This window comes from Agelaius tricolor, unplaced genomic scaffold, assembly GCF_023055355.1.
Source record: "Agelaius tricolor isolate 1412-34295 unplaced genomic scaffold, bAgeTri1.0.p SCAF_7, whole genome shotgun sequence".
NCBI classification, from domain to species: domain Eukaryota; kingdom Metazoa; phylum Chordata; class Aves; order Passeriformes; family Icteridae; genus Agelaius; species Agelaius tricolor.
Window position 1 is genome coordinate 4,049,761 of NW_027269267.1, and position 25,217 is coordinate 4,074,977.

At 41.8% G+C, this 25,217-nt stretch overlaps 1 protein-coding gene across 4 annotated transcripts in view; it reads right to left on the minus strand.

Moving 5' to 3' along the window:
• DSCAM (DS cell adhesion molecule) overlaps positions 1–25,217 on the minus strand; it is a 479,690-nt gene that overhangs the window by 182,878 nt on the left and 271,595 nt on the right. For all 4 annotated transcript variants that reach the window (XM_071430161.1, XM_071430162.1, XM_071430163.1 and 1 more), the window contains exons 5-8: positions 22,456–22,734; positions 14,470–14,745; positions 10,467–10,763; positions 9,374–9,649 (exon numbers count right to left, since the gene is read on the minus strand). In XM_071430161.1, the coding sequence (XP_071286262.1) occupies positions 9,374–9,649; positions 10,467–10,763; positions 14,470–14,745; positions 22,456–22,734 (1,128 nt within the window). The remainder of the gene's footprint in view (positions 1–9,373; positions 9,650–10,466; positions 10,764–14,469; positions 14,746–22,455; positions 22,735–25,217) is intronic.

The following is a 25,217-nucleotide window of genomic DNA, read 5'->3' on the forward strand; positions in this document are numbered from 1 at the left end:
AACAGCTTGCAGTCCTTATGAGGAGCTTATTTTAAAAGCCAGTGTGTAATTTAAAAATCAGTACTTAGAAGAAAGTAAATAGTCTTGCAAAAACTTTGAAGTATTGAGGAGTATTTTTCAGCTATGGTATTCACCAGTTTAAATTGGTAAAATAAGTTTTTTATGAGCTATCATAGGAGATAAACTTTCTTTCTGCTCGTTTGAAGAAGGAAATGACCACAAAAAAAAAATCACTTATTAAAAATTTATGATGATATCTGGCAAATAATTTCTGAAGTATAAAACTTTCTGTCTGTATCAATATCTGCAGTAAAAAGTAGAGATATATCCTTGATAGAAGAAAATATCAAGCTTGATTAACCTACATGAGGAGAATTTTTTGCACACTAAAGCTGTACCATTGCCAAACAGCACTAAAAAAAAAAAGAGGGGTATGTAGTACTTTGAGAGAAAAAATTCACAGCAGGACAGATGTATTTAAAATCTGTTTAAAATACTTCAAGGTGTGTTCATTTTCCTTCCCTATACATAGCTTTAGCTTGACCATAATTCAGAGCTTACATTTTATTTTTTTTGTGAAATTATGCTATTTTATATATAAGTTGTTCCACAGAAAATTTACAGTAGGACAGATGTATTTAAAATCTGTTTAAAATACTTCAATGTCTGTTTATATATTTTACTCCCCTATACATAGCTTTAGCTTGACCATATTTCATATTTTTGATTTTTTTTTGGTGAAATTATGCTATTTTATATATAAGTTGTTCCATCTTAACCAGAGAGAGAAGAGCCTTTGTGCTTGTGTACGTGGAAGGGGATATTTCTTTCTCTACCCAAAACAGGCAGAAGAGTGAGAATCTCTGCTCCATGCCACCAAGTGCTGTGTCCTGGGAATGCTTTATTGATGAGAGCTTGAATTAAGTGTCTATTTAAGAAGAGGAGCATGGGCCAGCCTCATTAGTGCTAATACAGGAAGATTTAAATTATGTTTTTGTGCCCTAGCAAGGTCTTCTGCACCTCTGGGGGACTGCTGGAAAGGAGGGCAAGGAGGGCTTCCACGCTGCTCTCCATTAGCAGAGGGACATCCTTAATTTCTTGCCCTCTGTTCCATGGGAGTTGTGCTGGGAGGAGCTGCTGAGATGATTTAGTAAGACAGAGCATCCTGCAGATCCCCTGTTTCCTGCAGCAGCCAGCTGAACATGGTGTTCTGCACAGCAAAATGAGAATCATCCCCTGCTTTATCATTATAAACAGCTCCCTGATGGCTTTTCTTGCAACAGCACTGTTGCAGGGGCTGTGTCTGCAATATAAAATACTTTTGGCAATGAATATTTATGGCTGATGCAAAATCACAGCCACCAGGCTATGCAGTCTCTTAGGGCAGCTGTGTGACCCCAGATTTCATGCACTGGGAGTGAAAAAGCCAAAATTATTTTGTCTCTGCACAAACCCTAGCCATGGGCTAGCAGTTTTTAGGTTTTCACAGCCATCACAGTCCCCACTCCCCTTTTATTCAATCCAACACTCACAGGCCCCTTGATGCTGTAGTGGGAGCTTCTCCAATGGAAAGGCCATTTAAAATGTTGTGTAGAAACCAAAAGTGCTTTTAAATCACGTCTCATCCATCCCATGCAGTCTCTTAGGGCAGCTATGTGACCCCAGATTTCATGCACTGGGAGTGAAAAAGCCAAAATTGTCTCTGCACAAACCCTAGCCATGGGCTAGCAATTTTTAGGTTTTCACAGCCATCACAGTCCCCACTCCCCTTTTATGTCATCCAACACTCACAGGCTCCCTGATGCTGCAGTGGGAGCTTCTCCAAAAGGAGAGAGCATTTAAAATGTTGTGTGGGAACCAAAAGTGCTTTGAAGTCAAGTCTCATCCATCCATGGAGCCCTCTCCTTTCAGCCTCCTTTGTGAGGAGAAAAGTGCAAGCCCTTATCATCCTGAAACACCCTGCAAAGCTGGGATGGTGGGGAGCTCACTCCCCTGCCCAAGGGGATGAATTTGCTATTTATTTGTAAGAAAGAAAACCTTGATGTGATGATAAGACAGCAGCTGCAGGAGTATTTTCATGCAACAAGTTGATCTCTTCATTGGTAAAGCATTTCCTAATTAAAGGCCTCACTTTTGGAACCTGCTCCAGAGATATTGCTCTTGTTCAGCCCCTACCTGATTTAAAGTGATTTTTGTCCTCAGGTATCACTGTGAAAAGTCCAACTAAATCACTGGAGCCAAAAGATAATAGATAAAATAAACACAGAAAAAGAGCAAGAACACACCTTCTTAAACTCTTAAGTAAACAAATCTGCACTGTAAGACAGAGAAGAGGGCCAGTTTTTGATAAACATAGTATACAAAGCATCTTGAACTCCTTAATTGAGGCACTTATTGAAGTATTAAGGATCATTTAAAATTGTTTGCATAATTCACAAATAAATGCATCCATCACAGACATAAATTATGTTTGAAAGATAGAAGATATAAGACTGTGCACAAATCCAGGGAGTTTTAATTTAGATTTAAGTGAAAAGTTTTAGATTTGTGCATACTAATTCCTAGTCATGAATACTGGATAGTGGTGAAACAACTTTAACAGACATTTTTGGGTGACCATTTCTGCAGTGTCAGGGGTGAAGTCATTACAGGAGTTACATTAGAAGTGTACTGGTGCAAAGTAAGACACATCCAGATGATACTTGTGAGACTTTAAAGAATGGAAATCAGGTATTTTAGTGCAAAGCTAACTTGAAGCTGCTGTATGCTGAATGGCAAAAAAAATTTACACAGACCTGTCAAGAATATCAGCCTGTTTCAGTCTTATCTTCAGGAATTTCTGCAGGTCAGACATACTGGAGACATCCCTATCAAAGTGCAAATTCCCTTAAATCAGGCTCTGCCACTGCTTGCCCCCCAAAACTACTCCCCATGCCCATGATGTGACCTGAGAAGAATTCCTAAGGTTTTAGGAATTTTAGGTTTTAGGCATTTTCCAGGATGTTTTGCACAACGGCACATTCTCATCACTCTGGCCACGGGGCCCTGCTGTGATTCCTGTACAAGACAACCTCAGTCAGTTTGAGGGGTCTGAGCATTTCTTCCCAGGGAAGATGGGACAAATTTGAGGGCATCCAAAACCATAAAGCATGGGGGAGTGAAAAAAAGGCAGAAAGTGATATAATGAAAGAAAGACCTGAAAGAAAACAAGGCCAGTTTTGGGGTTTTTTTGATTCAATCTATTGGCAAAGTCAGTCAGCAGGACAGATAAGATCTGAGATTTGTGCATGAAGATAAGATCTGAGATTTGTGCATGAAGCTGAACTCCCACTGGCCATAATCCACAATTCCAGGCTGAAGCATGCACAGATTAGCAGATTGATTGAAGAACCCTGCAAAGATTTCCAATGATGTTTTTCCTCTTTTGTGCCTGCATATTTTTCACTATTTAAACCAGCCCTCCCTGAACTGATTTGCAATGCAAATTCACCAACAGTAGTTCAGATTTTGGAAAGAGCTAGACACTTCCCAGGAAAGCTGAGGAGGATCTCTTCAAAGAGTTGCAAACATGAAGCTATTTAGAAGTAGCCCCTGTTTGGTTTGCTTGTATTCTAACATGAAACAAGGCTGGTACAATTCCTTTTTGTGATTCACAACAGGTGAGGTGCTCACTTTACATACAAGAACCTTTCTAAATCAATGAAATACATAAGCTCAACAAGATCAGAAACAGTCCTTTTGAACACCACACTTTTTATTTTAATGATGCTGTACCCTTCCCTCTCAGGGGCTTCTTTTTCAATTAATTCCTGTTGGAGTAGTGTGAATAGCAGCAGGCTGTTTACATGAGAATGTGTCCCATGAGACTGATGACAAGAAAATCATCACTTACTACTGATGGCTTTTACTGTAGCTGGGAAAACTATTACTATAAATTGCATAATAAAAAAATGGAGATGATAACTCACTCCTGTTCTTAAAAGCTCTGAGATCTACTAAAATGCTCTAAAAGAGATGCTGCTATTATTTTTTTAATAGCTTTCAACTTTAATGTGTTTTTTTTTGTTTTTTTCAATGGAAATATGAAAATTAGAGATAGGGTGGGTAATATAACTTCTTTCTTTGTTTGCCAACACTTCCCATGATGAGACTGCTTTCATTTGCTTGCAGTTTGACTTTTGTTTGGGCAGCAGTTTGCCAGGCCAGGTGTCTGCCTCAGGCTGGGTCATTTCAGCTGGAAGGTTTCAGCTACAATTCTTTGGCCATTTCCAAGAAGAAGGTGGAAGAGTGGGAAATCTGAGACATGGTAAATATCAATTCTACCATAAAATGAGGAAAAAAAACAAAACAAAGGTATTGTGAGAACCTGAGAAGTACCACCTGCCCCATGGATTTAGCAGTGGCTTTCAAATTCAAGTGATGGCACCAGCCTCAGATGTTTTTACTATACCTATAAAAAGTCATCACAATGGTGCCCAAATTTTGCATTCTGAGCAAAACTAAGTCAATAAATAAACAAAACCCCCACATGATCAGATGTGGAGAGAACATTTTGCAGTGACAGAGTCCAAAGCAGCCCTGAGCACATCCCAGCACTACCTTTCAGTGGCTGAGTCAGTCTGGTGAGATTTCAGAAATCAGGGCAGATTTGTCACTCCAGTGCTTGAACTTGAAGAACAGCAGAGAGGACTGGAACTGGAGGATGGGAAAAAGGTTGGGGTATCCAAAGGGAAAGGGTAATTTTGAGTCTTGAGAACAAGGCAGAGTGGAAATGAGAGTTGAGATGATAAACAGTTTAAGTTCAGATTAATTTTGGAACCCAGAGGAGAAGAGCCAGGACTTGGAGGAGCTGGAGAAAACTGGGGAGGACAGGTCATTGTGAGTGGGAATGAACAGAAAATCTGCATCTTCTACAGAACATTCTTCTCTTTCGGATTTCTGACTCCAACAGTTCTCTGCCTTTGGCAAACCACGAGAGCTGGGCTGAACACAGAGCAAAAACTGGTGCTGCTAAGAATAATTCTGTCCTTGGCAAGGATGTGTGCAGTATCCTTAGCAAGGCTAATTTCAATTATTTCTGATGATGGCAGTAACTGCTGTTCCCACTTTGCAGGAGGCAGGGGAAAGGGGGTTCAGTTTACTTAACAAAAAAAAAGCTAAAAATAAAATTACACCTGACATAGGCCAAAGCAACATGTGCTGAAAAGGTTTATTACAGTTGCAAAGGTCAGCAGGTATGGAATACAGAAATTAACTATGTAAGTACAGTTGTAGTCTCCCTCTGTTACTTGTGCATTACAGGGTGGGTAGTTTGCATGGCTTTCTGTCAGAAATAAGAACTGGCCAAATCATTTGTCCAAATACAAAAAAAAAACAAACCCAAGCTGGCTTGATTTCCAAAAAAGCCCTGTTAGGACTCAGGCACGGTTCCATGGGAGTTAAATCTGCCAAGCAGAAACCTGGACGTTCTCCTGGCAGCTCGTGCACTCAGCCAGCTCAGGGCACTGCTGCCTTCCAAATCCAGATTTTGGGAGAGACAAGGGGAAGGCAAGAGCTGGGGGGAGAGAGCAGGACAGGAATGACAAACCATATTTCTGTGGGACACAGTTATTTGGAGCCTGCAGACCTCTGGCACAGGTGGTTGTGCAGATGAGGGCAGCAGTTATTCCTAAAAAATAGGACAACAGATTTCACGTGGTGTCTCATTGATTCTTCTGATCAGCAGGGCAAAGAAGCAAAGGATCTAAGGTCAAATAGCACAGAAGTGCCCAGCTCCCAAGCTTTTGGCTTTCCCAGAGCCTGCCAGGTGGGAGGATGCACAGCAAGGCTCTGAAAGCCCTTCTCAGGTTCTCTGGAAGCCAACAGTTCATTTAAAATTATTGTCAAGAAATGTTCTCCTATCTATTCTCCTATCTGTGACCTTATCATGATTTCTGAAGGATGATTTAACTTTCGTTTGGATGTTTGCAAATGTCAAAATACCCTGCAGAGTGGACAGCACTCTTGTGTTTGATAGCACACTCAAGGTGTTGCATGTTTTTATTTAAATGCTGCTTTAAGCAAGTCTTCAGGATGCTTCACATGCTGGAGGATTTGGAAAGTGGAAAGTCAATGTGGCAGAGGGCTGCCAACTCTAAAAACCAATTGTTTGCCTAATGCAGATAAATGCTGCCCCGTAGAGCCAAATTCTGCATTTACCTTTGCCACAGATCTGTCAGATAAAGCTAATTAAATTACTTAAATCTGTCTTTCCCAGGGGGTTGCTAAGCTGAGTGACGTGACTGCTCTGAAGGAGGAAACAGAACTCTCAGGAGCAACTTCATTTCAATGGGACCAGAGTTTGAACATGTAAATGCTACATAAAGGCAGGTGAACTGGAAAAATTAAGCTGTAAGCTTCTGAAATTGAATATACAAAAAAAAAAGCGTGGATATTTTTGAGTTCAACTTATTGCCATTTTTCCTGGTGACCCAGGTGGCTTTTGTAAATGAACACATTGTTTCTGAGACATTCTGATACCACAGAGATGATAAATTCATGAGGAAATTAATAATTATGTCCTCAAAACAGAACATGGAGGGGAAAAAAAACCCCTAAGTAATAGCTCATTTGGTGTCATCTATTCTGAGTCACCCTTCAGGTGAATGGTTTGAGGTCACCCACAAATCTTGCAGCAGAACTGAGAGCAAAGCAAAGGACTTGTATTGAAGATGAACAATAATTCTCCTCTGTTTCTCTGGAAAAAAATATTTATACTGATGGTAGGAGAAGCTGAGAAGCTGAACTATAAATAAGGATATTTGAGAAATGGTTTTAACTAGCCTTACAGTGTCATATTTCAGAGTACTTTAAACCTTCAGTATGCAAGCTGGGCCATAGTTTGTATTTTCTTGGTATCAAATAGAAGTGCTTAAAAACTCATCTCATTAGGTTTGGAATATATAAAATGAAAAGGCAACACACACAAACATTAACAATATTTTAAAGCACCAGGCCACTTTTGACTCCCCACTAGTATGTTAGATAAAATCTGCTGTGGCACTGCTGACCTCAAGCTACAACAGCAGAACATTGAGAACTGTTCAGGTCTGACCTAAAAACCTCACCTGTGACATTTTGGGCTTTGTAGATGAAGCCAGGCTATTAACCTTATTTTCAAATTACAATGTATTTTTAAGGCTTGGAGCAACCTGGTCTAGTGGGAGGTAGAACCCCATCAAGGAAGTAAAATCATTGACAAAAGTTACAGCTCAATCCAAATTGCTGGAGCTGGCAATTTGCTTTCTGGGGGAGGAATTGTCAAGTTGGAAACTGTAACCTAATGGAAGAAAAAGCAATATTTCACCTGAGATACCAGTTAGTGTTCTCAGTGACTGGTATTGTTTTGATCTCTATGCCTGCTGGATTTGTTTTGTCTGGCTACATTCATTTTGACAGTCATTTGAAAAATGGTATCATTTAAGAGGCAGCTTTTCCCCACCAAAATTTCCATGGTGGCCTCTTAGTGCAGCAGCAGCACAGTGACTGATTTGTCATTCAGTTCCTAAACCCTATCAACAGATCTGTTATATCATTGTAATGTCAAGCAAAACACAACACACGTGAAAACAAAAGATGATGTTGGGGTTTTTTTGCCACAGCTTGTGACCAGTGCCCCTGATGGTCTCAGGTGTGGGAGATGTCATGCCTTTCAGAGTCCAAATTGCTCATGGTTTAAAGCTAGTCCCCTAAACTCTTGGAAAAAAAATAGCAATTGCATCACTCCAGACTGCTAACGGTAAAACTAACAGAGCAGAAGGAAGTTAAGATCAGATATCTGTAACAAAGTCATTTTACCTTACTGCTCTCTCCATTTTATCTGAGAATGGATACAAGATTCAACCTCTCTTCCTTCCTCTCCTGTACCTCCAAAAAAAAAAACCCAAAAAGCCAACCCAGGAAAAGCTTCTAATAACTTCAGGAATAGTGAAATTATACTCCAATTCTTCCTACAGGCTCACATAAAGTGCAGTATTTAGTGGCCCCATTGCTCAAAACTAGGTGCTACTGCAATCAGGTTTTCTGTCTTTTGTATCCTCATGAATAGATCTGAACATTGCCAATGTCAGAACAGTCAGGACACAATGGTAAAAAATTCCTATTCTCAATCTCTTTCCAAAGTCTTTCAGGGCCATCTGAACATCCTTGTTTTGGACTATTTGACTGGATTTGAAGCATCCTATTAGAATTTCAAGTCACATTTATTTACAGTGTTATCTTTCTAAGCATGAAGAGCACTCAGATAATCACTTAATAAGAGGAAAGCAAGGTTAATGCTTTTAGTTCCTGTCTCTGCTTAGTGGCAAAAGTACAGACATTAAAATTCTCATCTCATGTTTTAAAAGCCAGAAAGTCACTGGCTAATGAAAATTGGAACTTTGTTGTCCAGTAGAGAAACAGTCACCAGTGAAACGTGTGTGACAAAAAATTAATTTCCTGATTTAGTTGTAGCGAAAAGTGCTCGTAGCAAACTCGAGCTGCAAGGCCCCCACTCAGAGGCAGCAACAACAACAGGGACCAGCTGAGCCAAGGAGGGTAAAAGTCAGGAGAGAACAAGACACAATGACTGATTAGCTCTGTGTCATTATTAAAAATAAACACAAATCTGGATTAATCTCCTCAAACAGCTCGTTATCCACCTGCCAGGACAATCCTACATGTGCAATTCCACCAACAACCCCGCAATTAGCCAGGCTCTGCTTTTCCCAGCCTCTGGAACCCAGGACATTGCTCTGGCTGCCCTGGATGGCTCGAGACTGTTGCAAGGGGCTCAGAGACTTTGGCACGGAGTCAAAGATACCTGTGCCTTTGATTTTAACCCATGGAAACAATTACCAACTTTGTGTGAGGATTTACAAGCCACAAGAGTCTGAGTAGAATGATAGTGAATTTATCATAGGGTGAAAAAGTAGAATTTTGAGGATTTAGAGTGGGATTCAAGAGGCAAGATTGAGGAATCGGGGCGTGTTTTTTCTTCTTCTTCTTGTCCTCCAACTTCTGCTGTGATGGTGACAGTTCTGGGTTGGTATAGGGTAGAGACAGATTGTCTAAAATAGGTGATAGGTATTGGAAAATTATTGTAAATAAAGTACATGTAGTTTTTAGTATAAAAAGCTAACACCAGCCCAAGGGCGGTCAGTGTGCCTCAACCCAACCTGCTGGACAGACCTCAGCAGGTTTGACAAAGAATGTGATAGATAAGAGAAAATAAACAACCTTGAGAACCAGAGCTGAGGAATCTCAACTTCTTCAGTCGTGGGGCTGGGAAGAAAGATTCTTTAATACCTCGGGAGCCATTTCAGCAACACGAGACCCGAGACCCAGCTGCGCTCACCTTTCACTGTCACGTGCACGCTCTGGCTGGTGGACAGCTGGGGCTGGACCAGGACGTTGCAGGTGTACTCGCCCTCGTCCACCTCCTTCTGCACGTCCGAGAGCTTCAGCGTGCCGTTGTTCTCGAACGCCACTTGGCGATGGTTGAAGGGCAGCAGGTTGGAGTTCTTGTACCACTTGATGGAGTAGTAGGGGTACCCGATGACCCTGCAGTGGATGTAGGTGTCCCTGCCAGCGATGGCCGTGATGTTCTTCATGGGCCGGATGCTCGCTGGCCCTGCCAAGGCGAGGAAAGGAGCTCTTGAGGACAATTTAGAGGCACGTTTGCTCGAGGGAATGGGTGAAATTATTTCTGGATATAGAGATGTTAGCGGACGTGGCTCGCGCTGCACTTCTTAGCATTTGACAGATTTTTACTTTTAAGAGCTACTTAAGCAGTTTCCCTAATCTTTTTATGCTCTACTTTTTCCTTACCCTGCAGCATCCATGCTAATTATGTGGGGGTATATATTTGTGTTATCCAGCACTTGCCTGATAAAATCTTTGCTGTGTTACAAATTAAAAGGCTGAGTGTGATTTAATTAATGTGAAATACTAACACTGATATGGAGCTAGACTCCTGTTACACATGAGAACACTGAAACAATTAGCTTTTTTATTTGCTCTGTATATAAAGTATCTATATACCCATGAGGATGGGTATTATGCCATGTAGAGCCAGAAATTCAAGTTTAAGTTCTGTATACATGAATAATTACAATGGATGTTGGACAGGTAGAGGAGGAAAAGAGAAGGAAAACAAAACATGCACAGCAGGACTAAAGCAAAGAGACTGTGAACTAGTAGAGATGAGTAGAGGAAAAATAGACTAAAGGACACAAGCCAAAGGGTTCTTCCAACATTTAACCATACCATACACTTTCTATATGGGGCTGGAGAGGCAGGTTGGGAAAAGAGAGCAGGGGGGAGAAAAGAAGAGGACAAAACCATTAAGTCGGTTTTTGGCATTCCAAAATCTCATCACATGCAACAATCTTCTTCTCCACTACAATGAGTTATGTGTGTTTTTTTTGAGGAGCTGATTTGACAAGCACCTCTTACGTTTATTCGAGCCTGGTACAGGACGACTCCCGCAGAGTTGTTGGCAGTGCAGCGATAAACGCCCCCGTCCCGGACCTGGGTGTTGGAGATGTTCAGGTAACTGACCACGTTGCCCTCAGAGGTGATGATCTGGCTGATCCTGTGGCTGCCATCCTTCACGATGGGGTCCTCATCCAGTGTCCAGGTGATGGTGGGCAGAGGAGTCCCCTTCACGTTGCACATCAGGGACACTGGCTCTCCTGGGCTCACCACTTTCTCGCTGAAGGCAGAGATGATTTTGGGAGTTCCGTCTGCCAAGGGAGAGAAAAGCAGGAAAACAGTGCTTAGGTGGTGTAAAGCTTGTCCCCTCTACCCTGGAGTGTCAAATTTGTGGGGTGTCCCATGGCAGGAAGGAATGAATCTGACTCTGTGTTCTTAGAACACTAATTTATTATTTTATGATCTATTATATTATAACATATCTATATATTAAATAATACTATACTAAACTATACTAAAGATTACAGAAAGGATACAGAGAGAAAGCTAAAAGATGCTAATGAAAACTCATGACTCTTTCTTCAGAGTCCCACACAGCTTGGCCTCAGCTGACCATTAAGTCAAAACAATTCACAGCAGAAACCAATGAAACAATCACCTGTCGGTAAACAATGTCCAAACCACATTCCAAAGCAGCAAAACACAGGAGAAGCAAATCAGATAATTATTGTTTTCATTTTTCTCTGAGGCTTCTCAGCTTCCCAGGAGAAAATCCTGGGTGAAGAGGTTTTTCCACACAATATGATGGTGACATTTCACCCTTTTTTGTATAATTATAATAAAAAAAAGATTGTGTTTGTAATTCTTCTGCTGGGCCCTTGCAGAATAGAGAACAAACACGTCTTGAGAGGTTTATCTGTTGCCAGTCAAAACCTCAATCAAGTGCTGACATGGAATGATCAAGGAGATTCTTTACCTCTAGAACATCAACTTCCATCATATCACTAAAACAAGGCTTACAATATAGAAAATGCAAAAAAACATGCAAAGAATTGTTTATTGTTTCAAGTCCAAACAGCTGAGTTTCAGGACAAGGAAATCAGATAATTATTGTTTTCATTTTTCTCTGAGGCTTCTCATCTTTCCAGGAGAAAATCTTGGGCAAAGGGATTTTTCCAGAAAATATGATGGTGACACTGGAGTGTATCTCATGAACCAAGATCTTTTTTAGAAGCAACACAAGCAATGGTTTCCAGTATGTAACAGTAATTATTGAGAGACGGAAATAAATTCTACCAGTAGAGGACTTAAATGACCCTTTGCTTATGGCAAGTTTCTTTTACATCTTCTGAGAAACCTGGTAGTGGCTCTGCTGTAGGAAAAACACTCGAATAGATAGGATCAGGCATTTCTATGAACTGCTGTGTTCCGGCAGAAAACTTTTAAAACCATATGGAGTTCATTATAAAAGACATACAGCAAAACCTCAACACATTTGGAGAGTCTGTTCTCCTGGTAGATTTTAGCTCCTTGGGAAGATAAGGATGAATCCTGTTGCCAAGAGCCAGGCACAACTGGCATAGGTTGGTTTCACACAGCAATTTAGTCCTGACATGCAATGCCTGATTTGGGAAAGTGTTAAATTAAGCTTTTCTGAATACAGATTGCCAGTAACAGCAGTGATGCCAATTTCTTTCAGTGGTCATTTTGTGCTGCAGATAAATATTTCTCTGAATGAGAGCATTCAGTTACTTTGTCTTGTGAACTGTCTCCCAAAATACTCAGCCTGTACCAGGGAAATGAATAAAGAAAATGGGTGGGCACAGAAACTTTGTAAGCAGGGAGCAGGATTAAATACCCACCACTCCAAAGAGTTCAGTGGGGTAACATTTAGGAGTGCTGCCACCCTGGTATGTAGTTAGGAAGTCCTTTCTGTGGTCATGCAGTGTGTGTTTGTTTTCCTTTGAAAATGTTACTTTAAAAACAGGGCTGCAAAATTCCCTTGCTTGCCACATGGTAAAAAGATAAGCACTGGCATTCTCAGAATGTTGAAAGGCCTCAGCATCTCTGGAAGAGCATTTGATTTTATCTGATTTCATTTTATTTTCCTCTGCCCCCTCTCTCTTTCATTTCTGTCCCATTGGTTATGTGACAGGGTTTCTAATTTATTTATTTATTTTCATTCCTGACTCTCTCCCTTTCCTTTGTAGTGTACTGGATACTGTCACCCCTCAGAAAACCGAACAGCAGCAACACAAAATAAAAAAAAAAATTAAAAAAAAAAGCAAAAAAAAAAAAAAAAAAAAAAGCTTTTTATCCTGAAAGGGAGCTGACATAGGACCAATAAATCTGTGAGCATGCACACCATGTACCTCTGCCACCCCGCCTCCTCTTTTTTCCCCCCTTTTTTTAATTCAAGTGACAGGCTTTTTTTTGAGATGAAAGCAGACATTATTTTCCCAGTGAGACCTGAGTGTCTTTGAAATCTTCCCTGCTGTTGCTCTCTGATAACCTGCACTCTCCAGACACCATGATAGATTATCAATATGCTCTTTAGGCTTTCCTAGTCACGGGAGATGGTTGCCGAGGTAACTCGGTCCAGGCAGGTAATCTCTTCTTCTTCTACAGAGACTCTAAAAATAGTGTCCATGCCATGCCTGCACCACAGCCTCATTAGAGAGATGCCTCTGTGTAAATTGATGGCTTTCCTCACTTCATTATCATGTAGAACATGGTATCAGTTATTTAAGATGATCTCCAAGCCATCAGCCAATAAACCCAACCAGAAAAGCAATGTTTGGATTTTTAACAGAGACCTGCTTGGGAAGGATTTTCTTTTTTTTCAAATTGATTTTTCCATTCTCTTACGAGTAGGGCACAATAAACCCCATGGACATTTCATAATTGCCTTCTTTTTTTTAAACTCCACTGGTGCCAAAATGATTTTTGCTTTTATATATTCTTCATATATATTCATAACTCTGTAGACCATTATTGTATAGTTACACAGTTCCTAGCTAACCCCAGTACTTTTCTTACCCTGATAGACAGAAAGAAAAAACTCATTCCCAAAGGCCCCAGTCCCATCTTGCTTTTTCCTGGGAGCCAAGGATGAGCTACCCTCCCAAGACACTTCCTCATAAAAAAAGTACAGCTAGTAGCTGAAGAAAAAGGGCCTCCAGAAGAGGTGGAACCAGGGGGGAGAATTACCTTATTACTTGAGGTTCTAATTGGGGATTCCTGTCAAAGATGCTGATTTGCTAAACTTATAAAACTGTGTTCACCCTATGAGGGCTAGGTACTTTTCTGCTCCTGCAGGCCTCCAATTAAAGACCAGGTCCTGTTACCTTCCCATTTTTATTATAGATTACCTCCTACACCAATACTGTGTCCAGTTCTGGGCCCCTCAGTTTGGGAAGGACGTTGAGATGCTTGAACACGTCCAGAGGGGGCAATGAGGCTGGAGAGGGGCTGGGAACACAAACCCTGTGAGGAAGCCCCTGAGGGAGCCCTGAGGGAGCTGGGGGTGCTCAGCCTGGAGCAAAGGAGACTCAGGGCTGCCCTCCTCACTCTGCACAGCTCCTGAAAGGGGCCTGTGCTCAGCTGGCCCTGGGCTCTTTCTTCAGCAGCACTGACACAACCAGAGCACACAGCCTCGAGCTGCACCAAGGGAAATCCAGGCTGGAGAGCAGGGAAAAGGTTTTTCCAGCAAGGGTGAGAAAGTTCTGGAATGGCTGCCCGGGGAGGTGGTGGAGTCCCCATGCCTGGGTGCGTTTAACAAAGCCTGGATGTGGCACTGGGTGCCAGGGTTCAGTTGAGCTGTTTGGGCTGGGCTGGACTCGATGATTTTTAAGATCTGTTCCAACCCAGGGATTCTGGGAATTCTGCGAATATTTTCTCAAAAGCGCGTTGCTTCATTTCTAGATCCTTAAGGCTTCACCACTCTAAAACGACAGCACCAAACCCAACCTGTTTGTTATTTTGAAAACCAGACCTGCCAGGCAGGTGGGGACTGACCTTCCAGCACCACCTGGACATAGTCTTGGGCTGACATCTTGTCCTTGCGCACGAAGCACTGGTAGGCGCCGCCGTCGCTCTTGGCCATGCCGTCCATGATCAGGTTCTCGCGGTTGACCCCGGTGATGCGCACGTTGCTGCCAGGGTTGATGATTTCCCCGTTGCGGTACCAGGACAGCTCCTGGTCCTCGGTCCCTGTCACGCTGCAGGACAAGGACACTTGGCTGCCGACGCTGCTTTTGACCTTGCGCGGGCTGATGGTGGCTTTTAGCGGTTCTGGAGGTTTGGGTTGAAATAAGGAAGAGAGAAAGGGAAATAGAGATTATTCAGTGTAAATGTGCATTTGTGTGCAAGTAACAAATCAACTCTCACAATAAAAATCACAGCCATACCCTTCTTAAAAGAAAACACCAAATAAATAACAATAAATAACAGATGACTGTATTGTTCTAAAAAACTAATTTTTTCCACCAACATCCATGACAAAAAAATAGATCTACAGGGATAACCTATTCAACACATAATCCCATGCCCAGGTGAACAATAGGATCAGACCTACAAGTAACACTACTAGAACTGAGGGATTTAACGTGGCACTGCACAGTTTTTGGGAGGGCAGGAGATTATTTCACATTAGTAAAGTGCAGACCTGTGAATCTTGTGCATTAAGTGCATTCCTGAAACTCATTTTCTGGTTTAATTTTGGGCAAAAGAAGCCAAATTTACCCTTTCCCAAACTACTCTCTGATGTGAACAACTGTAATAAATGCCAATTACAAGATTAGTTTTTTAGAGTAGATGTTAGTGCAGGTACATCCATGGATATCCATCTGATATGTCCACATGGAAATTTTTCAGTGTGTGGGCTCACCAGATTTTCTGCTTTGATGTGGGAGGATTACAATATTTTCAAGTCAGCCTAAAGAAACAGTGGGACAGGAGAATGCAAGTTTTACATGGCAAAAAAAGAGGATAAACAGTGATGAAGAAAAGTCATGAATGCAAATGCAAGGAAAACAATCTTTATCCTGCCACCTAGGATTTATCAGCACTGCAGAACACAGATTTTATCCCATGCCTTGCATAAATTGGTTTGACTTCCTTATAAAGATAAGGGATTGCTATCACCACTAATGCTGTCTCTGACATGAAGTACAGACCATCCCATTTTTTCTTTTAGCAGCTTGCATACACACACATGTGCACAAACACACTTAGAAAAGTAACTTGTTCACTTTATTAAATATTTTATATCATCAAAGTTGGAATAAATCCATAGGGGTTAATCAGGAACAGAGGCCTGGAAAAAAACACACAGTAGCCTCAGACATTCTGGATTACAGACAAAGGTCCAAAGCATTAATTGATCTGTGCTCAGATGCATGTTAAAAGTCACTGAATATCTCTGTTTCCTATAAAAACACTACAAAAGCTAAAAACTGGCAACAATCCATTAAACAAAATAGTTACACTCAAGTGCATCACTACTATCCCAGAGCCATGATGATGCAAGCAAATCACATCGTCCATTGCAGAGGAGGGTAAAACATTGCAGAGCAGGGTAAAATTTCTTTGCCCAGCTTTTATTCCTGCCAGCCTGATCCAGAGAATTTCCACTGGAGTGCAGAGTGCAGAGTCATTAGGAAAAACACATCACCAGGCACTGGGGATGCTTTGAGTATCATCAGCAGTACAATTACATCATGTCTCTGCAGGTTTTGACTTTGCGTCGTACAAGACAGATGGAATTCAACTCTTTTTTATGAACATTTTGATGAATACATTTAGAACTAAAACTCCTCAGTTATAATTCAAGAATGGCAGATTTTTCCACCTCAGTTTTATTTTGCCCAAAAACATTATGTGCAATTATTTGTGAGGATATTTTTATAGCCTGAACTGTTCACAAACTTCTCCCTTTTCAGTTTGCTAGTCATGCTGTCTAGGTGGAAATGTTAGTTCACAGAGCATTATGTCTATTCCAGGAAACAATTCTGTGGGTTTTTTCAACAGTAGTAGCATAACATTTTTCCAGTGTGGTGCTCCTGAAGTAATAATTATCTTTGTAGAATTTGTGAAACATTCAGAATATTCACACATGGATACTCGACTGAGGGGAAGTATGAGTATTCAATATTACTGAGCACCATGAGTCATGGCAATGAGAGTTTGGCAGCTTTATTTATGAGAACATTTGCAATTTCTTTTCCAGCACCCAATTCATGCTTCTAAATTACATATCCTCCATGTGATAAATTATAGAGCTACACTGGAAATTGCATCCATTTGCACTTCTGATCGCTCAATTGGCCAACTAACTCGTCTCCACAGAGCCTGCTTTGTGTCGTTCCACAACTTTGAGGACTTTAATCATTGCTAGGATAAATTAAGGAAACAGAAAGTACAGCAAGGTAAGGTAACAACTTGATACTGACGCCTAAACAGTTTTGCTTTTATGAATTTTTCATATATTTGTAGCCCTGATGAATATTATCATGGAGTTATGTAGCTCCTAGTAATTTTCCCACCTTTTTGCTCAAATTTTAGAACAATAGCCTAACATTCTAACACGTTCCTGAAATACTGTTTAGTTCTATTTTTAAGTAGAGGATCTACAAGAGGAACATTTTGTTTCACAACCAGAATTTGAGAAGAAATAACAAGAAGTGAGGCAAAGAAACCCTGGGCCTACTCCAAAAATTGTCTAACCAAGTGCTCTTTAATTGGACAGTATTTGTTAAGACTACTAATTTATTTAACTTATAAAATTGTAGAGATTCAGTACTGGTGTGCCCATGACCATTGGGACACCTGGAAGTTTCCAATCAAGGTCTGCTTTTTATTTTACTATTTCAGCACTGTTGCAAGGGTTTTTCTCTTTCAATATCAGGCAACAACACCAAAATCAACTGTGACAGGACCTGGCACAGCAAAAGACTTATCTACTTCCCCAAATCTAAACTAGGCCTGAATGGTTTGTCTTGTGATGAATTACCTCAGCTGAGAACACCATCAGGCAGCAATAAACATCCTGCTTTGAATGCATGGGAAAGGATAGGCAGAAATAAGTGACCAACAAACAACTACTTTTGCCATTTTGAAAGACCACTACAATTTTCATAAAATCAGAAATCTCTTTCTGGGTGTGCGGAGAGTTCTCCTCGATGCTGAGATGTTGGAATTGAGATACTTGCCTGGGATTGAGAGAAATTATGAGACTTCTGCACATCACTATCATTCACTGGAAACTGACACTGGCTCCTAATCTAAACTATTTCTTTATAGTTTAGATAACTGAACTAGCTATATCTAGTTTAGCTATAGCTAACTGTAACACAGCTACCTTTATTATAGTACACTGTGTTTTTATCTACTAGTAGTTCTTTTTGTGTTATCCTGTGTGGTAAGTAAATCTGTTTAAAGTCTTGTGTCTGTTTTCCTTGTGTCTATTCTAAATAATTCATGTTGTAGTAGACCTAAGTGGTCCTTATGAAGCACTTGTGAGTGAGAGTGGGTTTTGGGGTGCTGGCTGTGGCTGGACATGTCCTCCCCCTCTCTACCACAAATGGTTGGTGCAGAAATGAAGAGATAACCCAGGCAGGTGAAAGGCCCAAAGGGGTCACCTCTGGCACCAAAAGGGCTCAGGCCCCAGCTAGGAATCAACATCTTAGTCTGGAGAGAAGATGTGGGAAGAGACAAAAGAAAAATGTTCTTGAGTGAGAGACACTATTTTACAAAGACTAGAAAAGACACATGAATTATCATGGAGGCAGATGATACACACACACCCTGATAAACATATGGGACTTCTCCCTGGAGTTTGGATACAGATTCCATGGTTATTGTCCTAGGAATTGAGGGAAAGGATTTTGATGTGTGCTCCATCATAAATTGGTTGGTAAGGAACATTTCTTTCTAAGTTAAATAATTTCTTTGCTAGCTGTAAAATTAATGGTACCTTTACTCTCATGCTGTATTTATTTACTGGTAGTCTCTTTTGTCCTTATTCCTGTGGAGTATATAATCTGTTTTAAGTCCTATGTCTGTTAGTTTTATGTCTATTAAATGGATAATTTATTCTATATTAGATCTAAATTAGCCATATATATTCTAAATTAGCCATTATTAAAGAACTTGCAAATGAGAGTGGGTTTTGTGATGCTGGCCACCTCAGTAAAGCTCCTGCCTGCTGCCAGAGCCCTGGGCAAAAGGCAGGGACTTATCTAAACCCCCAGATTTACTCATAACACTGGCCACCTCAATAAAAGATGCTATTTGTGGGGTTTTTGTATTTATTTTCTACCGCTGTTGAGGTTGGGATTGAAGGCACTTGAGACAGTATTTCATGTTTGGATTCAGGTGTTTATTATTTCTTATCAGTGAAACAGCCTCACAACGATGAGTTTTTCTATATGAAATGCAGCCTTTCATTAGCAAGGCACAAAATGCCTAACTATCTCTTGTTACAAGGTCTTTTAAGACTAAACTATGTCATTAAGAAATGACACTCAGATTATTTTCCCTTTTAACCCAATAACTGATCCTTCGAAACCCGCAATGCAGAATTTTCTGTCCAATTACAAAACACCACCCAAACCCATGAAGAAGGAAGTGAAGAAGAAGGAAGAAGGCAAAGAAGAACAACCTGCCTCCACCCTAAAACCTCTGTCTTGCTTCATATTTATTCTTATATTCTAAAACCTCAAACTCTAAGTTTTCTACCCTGTGACATTACACACTTCTAACTAACTGCACACTCATAATCCCAGTGCTATCAATCAATTTTGGAAGTCTTCTCTACAGACTCAAATGTAGTGCCCTGTTGCGAGTCTGTGCCTTTCAGCACACAAAGTTTAAAATTCTCAGCATCTAGCCTAGCATTCCAATAGCTGCCCACTGCCAGAAACCTGTCCCAGGCAGGGACTGGCCCTTGCTCTCCCTGTAAGTCTCTGTCTGAAGTTTCTCTCATCTGCCTCACGATCATCATGAAAAGCACAGAAATTGGGACCACCAAAAAAGGACTCTCTTTGAAATCCTGGTCTTGCTGGAGATGGTTGCTTGCCAAGATCCTGAGGCCTGAACAGAGCTTCTGGTTTGCTAAGTTATTGTTTGCAGGTGTGTTTGCTGTATACAACATTGAACCCAGTGAAAGGAGAAAGGGGGCACTTTGCCCTTTCTTCGCCTGCACCCGCTCTTCTAAAAATACCAGGAGCTACATAAATTCTGTGATAATATTCTTCAGAGCTGCAAATATATGAAAAATTCATGAAAGCAAAACTGTTTAGGCATCGGTATCAAGCTGTTACCTTACCTTGCTGTACTTTCTGTTTCCTTAATTTATCCTAGCAATGATTAAAGTCCTCAAAGTTGTGGAACGACACAAAGCAGACTCTGTGGAGATGAGTTAGTTGGCTAATTGAGCGATCAGAAGTGCAAATGGATGCAATTTCCAGTGTAGCTCTATAATTTATCACATGGAGGATATGTAACAAGAGCCAACAACAGGAATTTCCCCAGGATTGGTCTGTACTTTTCCCCAGGGTTGGCTGGGCTTTTTCTGACATAGCTTCTGGTGGTCCCCACGGAAGACCCCTCATCTGTTTTACAACCACCGTGATGGATGGACTGAGATGGGAGAAGCCTCTCCCTCAAGGAGAGAGACATGAATCCCCTATGTGGAAACCTCCCCCTCCTCCCAAGGACTGAGACTGAAACCCCTAACCCGGGGCAGGTGCGTGGGGAAGGCGAGCTGACCAAAGCGAGATTTTGCCAAGCACTACCTGATGGCTGGACCAAGAAGACAATGACTCTCTCTTACTGCTGAGAACATGGGCTACCTGTTACATCTATTCTTTATTGGGACCAAGATGACGATGGCTCTCACTTACTGCTGAGAACATGGGCTACCTGGTACATCTATTCTTTATTGGGACCAAGAAGACAATGGCTCTCACTTACTGCTGAGAACATGGGCTACCTGTTACATCTATTCTTTACTGCTTCTGTTTCCCCCCCTTGCAATTTTCAATAGAGTTATCATAATTAAAACCTCTCAGTTAACTAGAGATTTCAAGATCTCCCCAATGTAACAGGCGTATCCTTGGCTGGACTGGATCAAAGGACATCATCTCTACTTTTAGTAGCTATATCCCCCTCTCTCTCTTTCTCTATCGTTTTCTCTCCCTTAATCCCTCTTGTTGTAGTGTTTTTTTATACTTTGCAAGATTTTGTAATAGTTTTGGTTTTGTATCCCCGTATTTTTCCCAAATGGTTTATCCCAGATTGTACCCCACTCCTTTTATCTGTGTAATCCCTTTCCTTTGCTGAGATCATCCCCAAATCCCCACCCTGGCTCTCTGTCAATCACTCAGCATCTCATCCCCTCCATCTAGAAGCTTCAGTCCAGAACGTTGAGTGATCAGCCAGAGGCCAGGGGTCAGCCCCCCAAGTGTTACTCCATATGCTGTCCTAAATTTCTATCCCCCAGTACCCATCCCTTAGGGTCACTTACTGGTTAGTAAAATATTATCTACGTTCAGTTTCCATCTCCCTTTAAATGTTGTAGGGGGATAGAACATTAATAAATAAAGCTAGTATAGAATGTAATTTTACCCCCTAAAGAGTTGCAGCTGAATCAATTATTAAGGATTAGGAGCAGGCCTGATTTTAAAAGGCCACAGCTGTAGCCAATAAGAAGAGTGTTATAAAAGAGTGGGTCGGTTTATTGTGGGAGAACTGGAGTCAGTCAACTACTGTGAGGACAAGGAAGAGCCAATGCCTAGAGGAGATACCTCCTAGAAACATCAAGGAGGTACAAAACTCTGCAATATGGAACGTTTGCAATGTAGTGACTATAGAACTCTTGTAATACAGTGACAACAAAATGCAACCTTGGCACATCTCCTGGGGGCTCTCAGCAGGAGGCCCCCTGAGGTGTAGGGGCTCTTTTGGGACTCCTAGAATAAAACCTTGGATTAACCCCTGCTAAGAGTCAGCCCTTTATTTTCTACTGATGTCTCTGGTGTCTCTTGTGTGGCAAAGGCGACCAGCACAGGTGCCCTCAGTACCCTCGGGGTACAGAGAGTGTACCCCTGCTGTCAGCCAGCTCAGGGCTGGCTGGGGTTCCTGAGAGGCTCCCAGAGAGACAGAGAGACACCTCTATCACATTTTGCTGTGGTCGCTGTCCTGGGTTGTATCTATATGATACTTTTATCCCCAATTTTCTTGTTCTGTTTATGCTGAATAATAAGTTTTGCACCTTTAAGCCTTGTTCCAGAGAGTGAAGGGGGGAGAGAAGAAGCTGCAGTTTGTTTTCAGACACTGCACTCACTCCTCCACATTCCTGCTCCTGGTCTGTGCTCTCTGCGGATGGACAGACAGCAGGACAGAGCTCTCCTTTGCTTTTAGTTAGTTTAGCTAGCTGAGGCAAAGAAGTTCCCTGGACTGTGTTTTTTCCCTTTTCTTTGGACCTCTTGAAACCTGCTCTGGCCTGAACACCCAGGGGAGCACCGGCAGCTCCACCTGTGGCCACCGGGCCGGGCCTGGCCTGCGACATTTCCAGCACCAGAGGGACTGAGCAGAGACTGAGTGAGCTCAGCTGCAGCCCAGGGAGGGGGTTTTCTCAGTTTGTCATCTCTTTTGGAGCAGCAAGGGGTTTTATTGTTTAATATTGTTTAGGTTTTATTGTTTAATAAACAGTTTTTCCACTTTTCTCCAAGGAGGTAGTTTCTCCCAAACCAGTTGGGAGAGGGGCCGGTTGAATCTGCTTTCCTAGAGGAGCCCCTTTGGGGATTCTCTCCCAAATTTGCTCTGAACCAGGACAGTTGCTCAATAAAGGTGCATTTGTTTATGATTATCACTGCAAATCCCCCGTGCTGTGTCGTTTTTCTCACACTCTGGGATCAATTAATGAACTGTCACAAAACCCGTTTATAAGGATGTGTGGCGACACTCCCCTCTCCCTGGTGGCACCAGGCCAGGACCTACGTGTGACGTGCAGGCGGCCGATGACCTCGGCGGTGCCGTAGTTGTTCCACACCTCGCAGACGTAGCTGCCCGAGTCCGAGGGCCGCGTGTTCTCGATGAGCAGCCCCGTCACCGTCTGCCGGAAGCGGCTGTCGGGCTCCCAGGGCACGTTGTCCTTCAGCCAGCGGTACTTTGGTGCCGGGTGCCCTGATGCTTTGCAAGGCAGCTCCACTCGCTGTCCTGCCATGGCTTTGCGGTGCTCAAACCCATCTAGGATAGATGGAGCTGAATTCGCTGGGTCTGAAGCAGGAAACACAGAGAAACTTTCTTCAGACAGAGACTTAAAATTAACTCGCTAAGCAACATGTTGATACTTTTTCTCCTGTGTCACGGACATATTTTATGAAAATTCTTTGCTAGGATTTTTCTCCTGAGAAGCTGAGAGGTCTCAGAAAGGAAATGTAAACCATGACTATCTGATGGCTGTGGAATGTGGTCTGGAGATGGTTTACCAACAAGTGCATCTTTGATTGGTCTGATGTGAATTGTTTCTACTTGATGACCAGTCATGGTCCAGCTGTGTCAAGGCTCTGGTCTGTCATGAGATTTTATCATTCATTCTTTTCTAGCCTTCTGATGCCTCCTTTCTCTTTCTTTATTATAGTTTTATTATATAATTTTCTTTTAATATATTATGTATAATTAAATAATGAATCAGCCTTCTGAAACATGGAGTCAAGATTCTCATCTCTTCCCTCAAACACCACCACACTCCTGCATTTTCTGACTCTCCTGCCCAGTGTTTTGGGTGCTACAGTTTGCTTCTCTGACCCAGCCAACCAGTTTGAGTCATGGTGGCTGGGATCCAGCAGCACATGCTGCTGAAGCAACTCATCACCACTTGGAAATCCTCTCACTGGATTTTTTCCAGGTGGCAAACGTTTTGCTGGTCATCCTTCATGTTCCCTGTGAGAGGCACAGAGAGCCAGAAATGTGTTGCCTTAGCAATTATTGCCACTTCTCGACTAGATTGGAGCCAACACATTGTCCCTTCTCTCGGTGGTCTGAAGGCTTTGAATTAAAGGAGCAATTTATTCCCTTGTCAGGAGACAAATGGGCAAAGGCACAGGGATTTCTATCTGCAGTCAAAATGACAGACAAGCCTTTTCTTCTTCTGTGGGAAAAGAACTTAACGTGACAAGACCAACTTACAGCTTAATAGTGCATCTTTCTGTGCTCAATTTGCTGACAACTGCAGCCCTCACTTGTGCAGCACCTGGCACAGATTTATGTGTCTCACAGATGTCTGGCAGGACTGCCTTCACCAGAGGTGCATGTACCCATCAGAAATAGTGCTTGGTTTGTAATTTCAGATTTGAAAATTTTTGAGACAGAGGTTGACACTATTTAATTTTTTTTTGCAGCCCATCCTGGAGCTATTGCAACAAAAATACTGAGAAAATATTTATCAAAGTATTTTCTCATCACACACACACACTTTGCTAAGATTTCCGTCTCACAAAGAAACTCCATGTGCTGACCAGCTCCTGCTGACACACTGACCTCTTTTTGGGTATATCTAATCACAGCTGATTGGATGTAGGTGTGATTGCCACAATTCTGGCATTTTCAAGAGTAATTTTAACTTAGCAAACTCAGGTGCTGCTCACAGGGCAGCTGCAGCAGGTTCCTGTATGGAGCTGGAGAGATTAAAGGAGAATTTCATGCTGAATTCAAGCTATTCCAAAAGTAATCAATACCTGAGCTGCCTTGTTTGAAACAAGCTTAAATATTTCTTTATAACCGCAGCCACAACTGGGAGGGCACCCAGGAGAGCAAACATCTTAAGGCTATTCAAGTTAAACTATCAATCCAGAAACCAAAACCATGATTTAAAAAAAACGGACGAAATATCTTTGGGTTTTTTTTGTGTGACTATATCTCAATAAAACCCCCAAAATGCCAAGTCCAGTGAAAGGTGAGAGAAAAGGTTTTTCTGCTTTCTAGGTGCCAAGAAAACCCTGAGCCACTGAGGGCAAAGGCACATTCAGCTTGCTGAGTGTCTCATTAGGAAGGTGTCGGCCGTGGTTCAATGAGTGTTTTTGGATGAATCAGTGGCCTCAAGGTCCACATTTGGCACCAAGATGGGATGAATTTTTGAGCTTGCCATGCTGTTTCTGTCTGGCTCAGTGAAAGCACAATCTGCCAGGATGCTGTTGGGAAGGCCAATGTCAATTTGACTAATTGATCAGCCAGCTCCTCTCTCGCCCTTTGGGTCACCAGGCATCCCTGTTACCAGGCACAGATTCTTTCGTGGGGAATTAACTGAGAGTGAAACCACAAGCAGGCAAGAAATTACAGCTTCTGGCTCTTAGGAAGGTTACATCTACAGGAAATCAATTTCTTCAGTTGGAAGTAATAATTAAATATTTAAATAATAAAAAATCATAACTGTTTTTTAGAGGTATTGTCTGTGCATGCCTACTCAAGCAGCAGAGCAGATCCTGAATTCTCTATCCCAGGGTCATTTCCCTTTTCCCTTTGTTCCTTCTCAACTTGAGCCTTGTCAGCAGCAGCACAGCCTGGAGTCCCAGCTGCAGGACAGCTAAACTGAGATTTGCCTGCATAATGGAGAAATTTTCACCCTGCTGTTATAGAGGAGGTTTTACAAATATATTCAGGGATACACAAGATATGATTCCAGGGACCTGTTTTCTTCCACTCTGTGAAAGAAAATATATGCTATATTAATATATATTATACATTTAAATGGACAGTAAAAA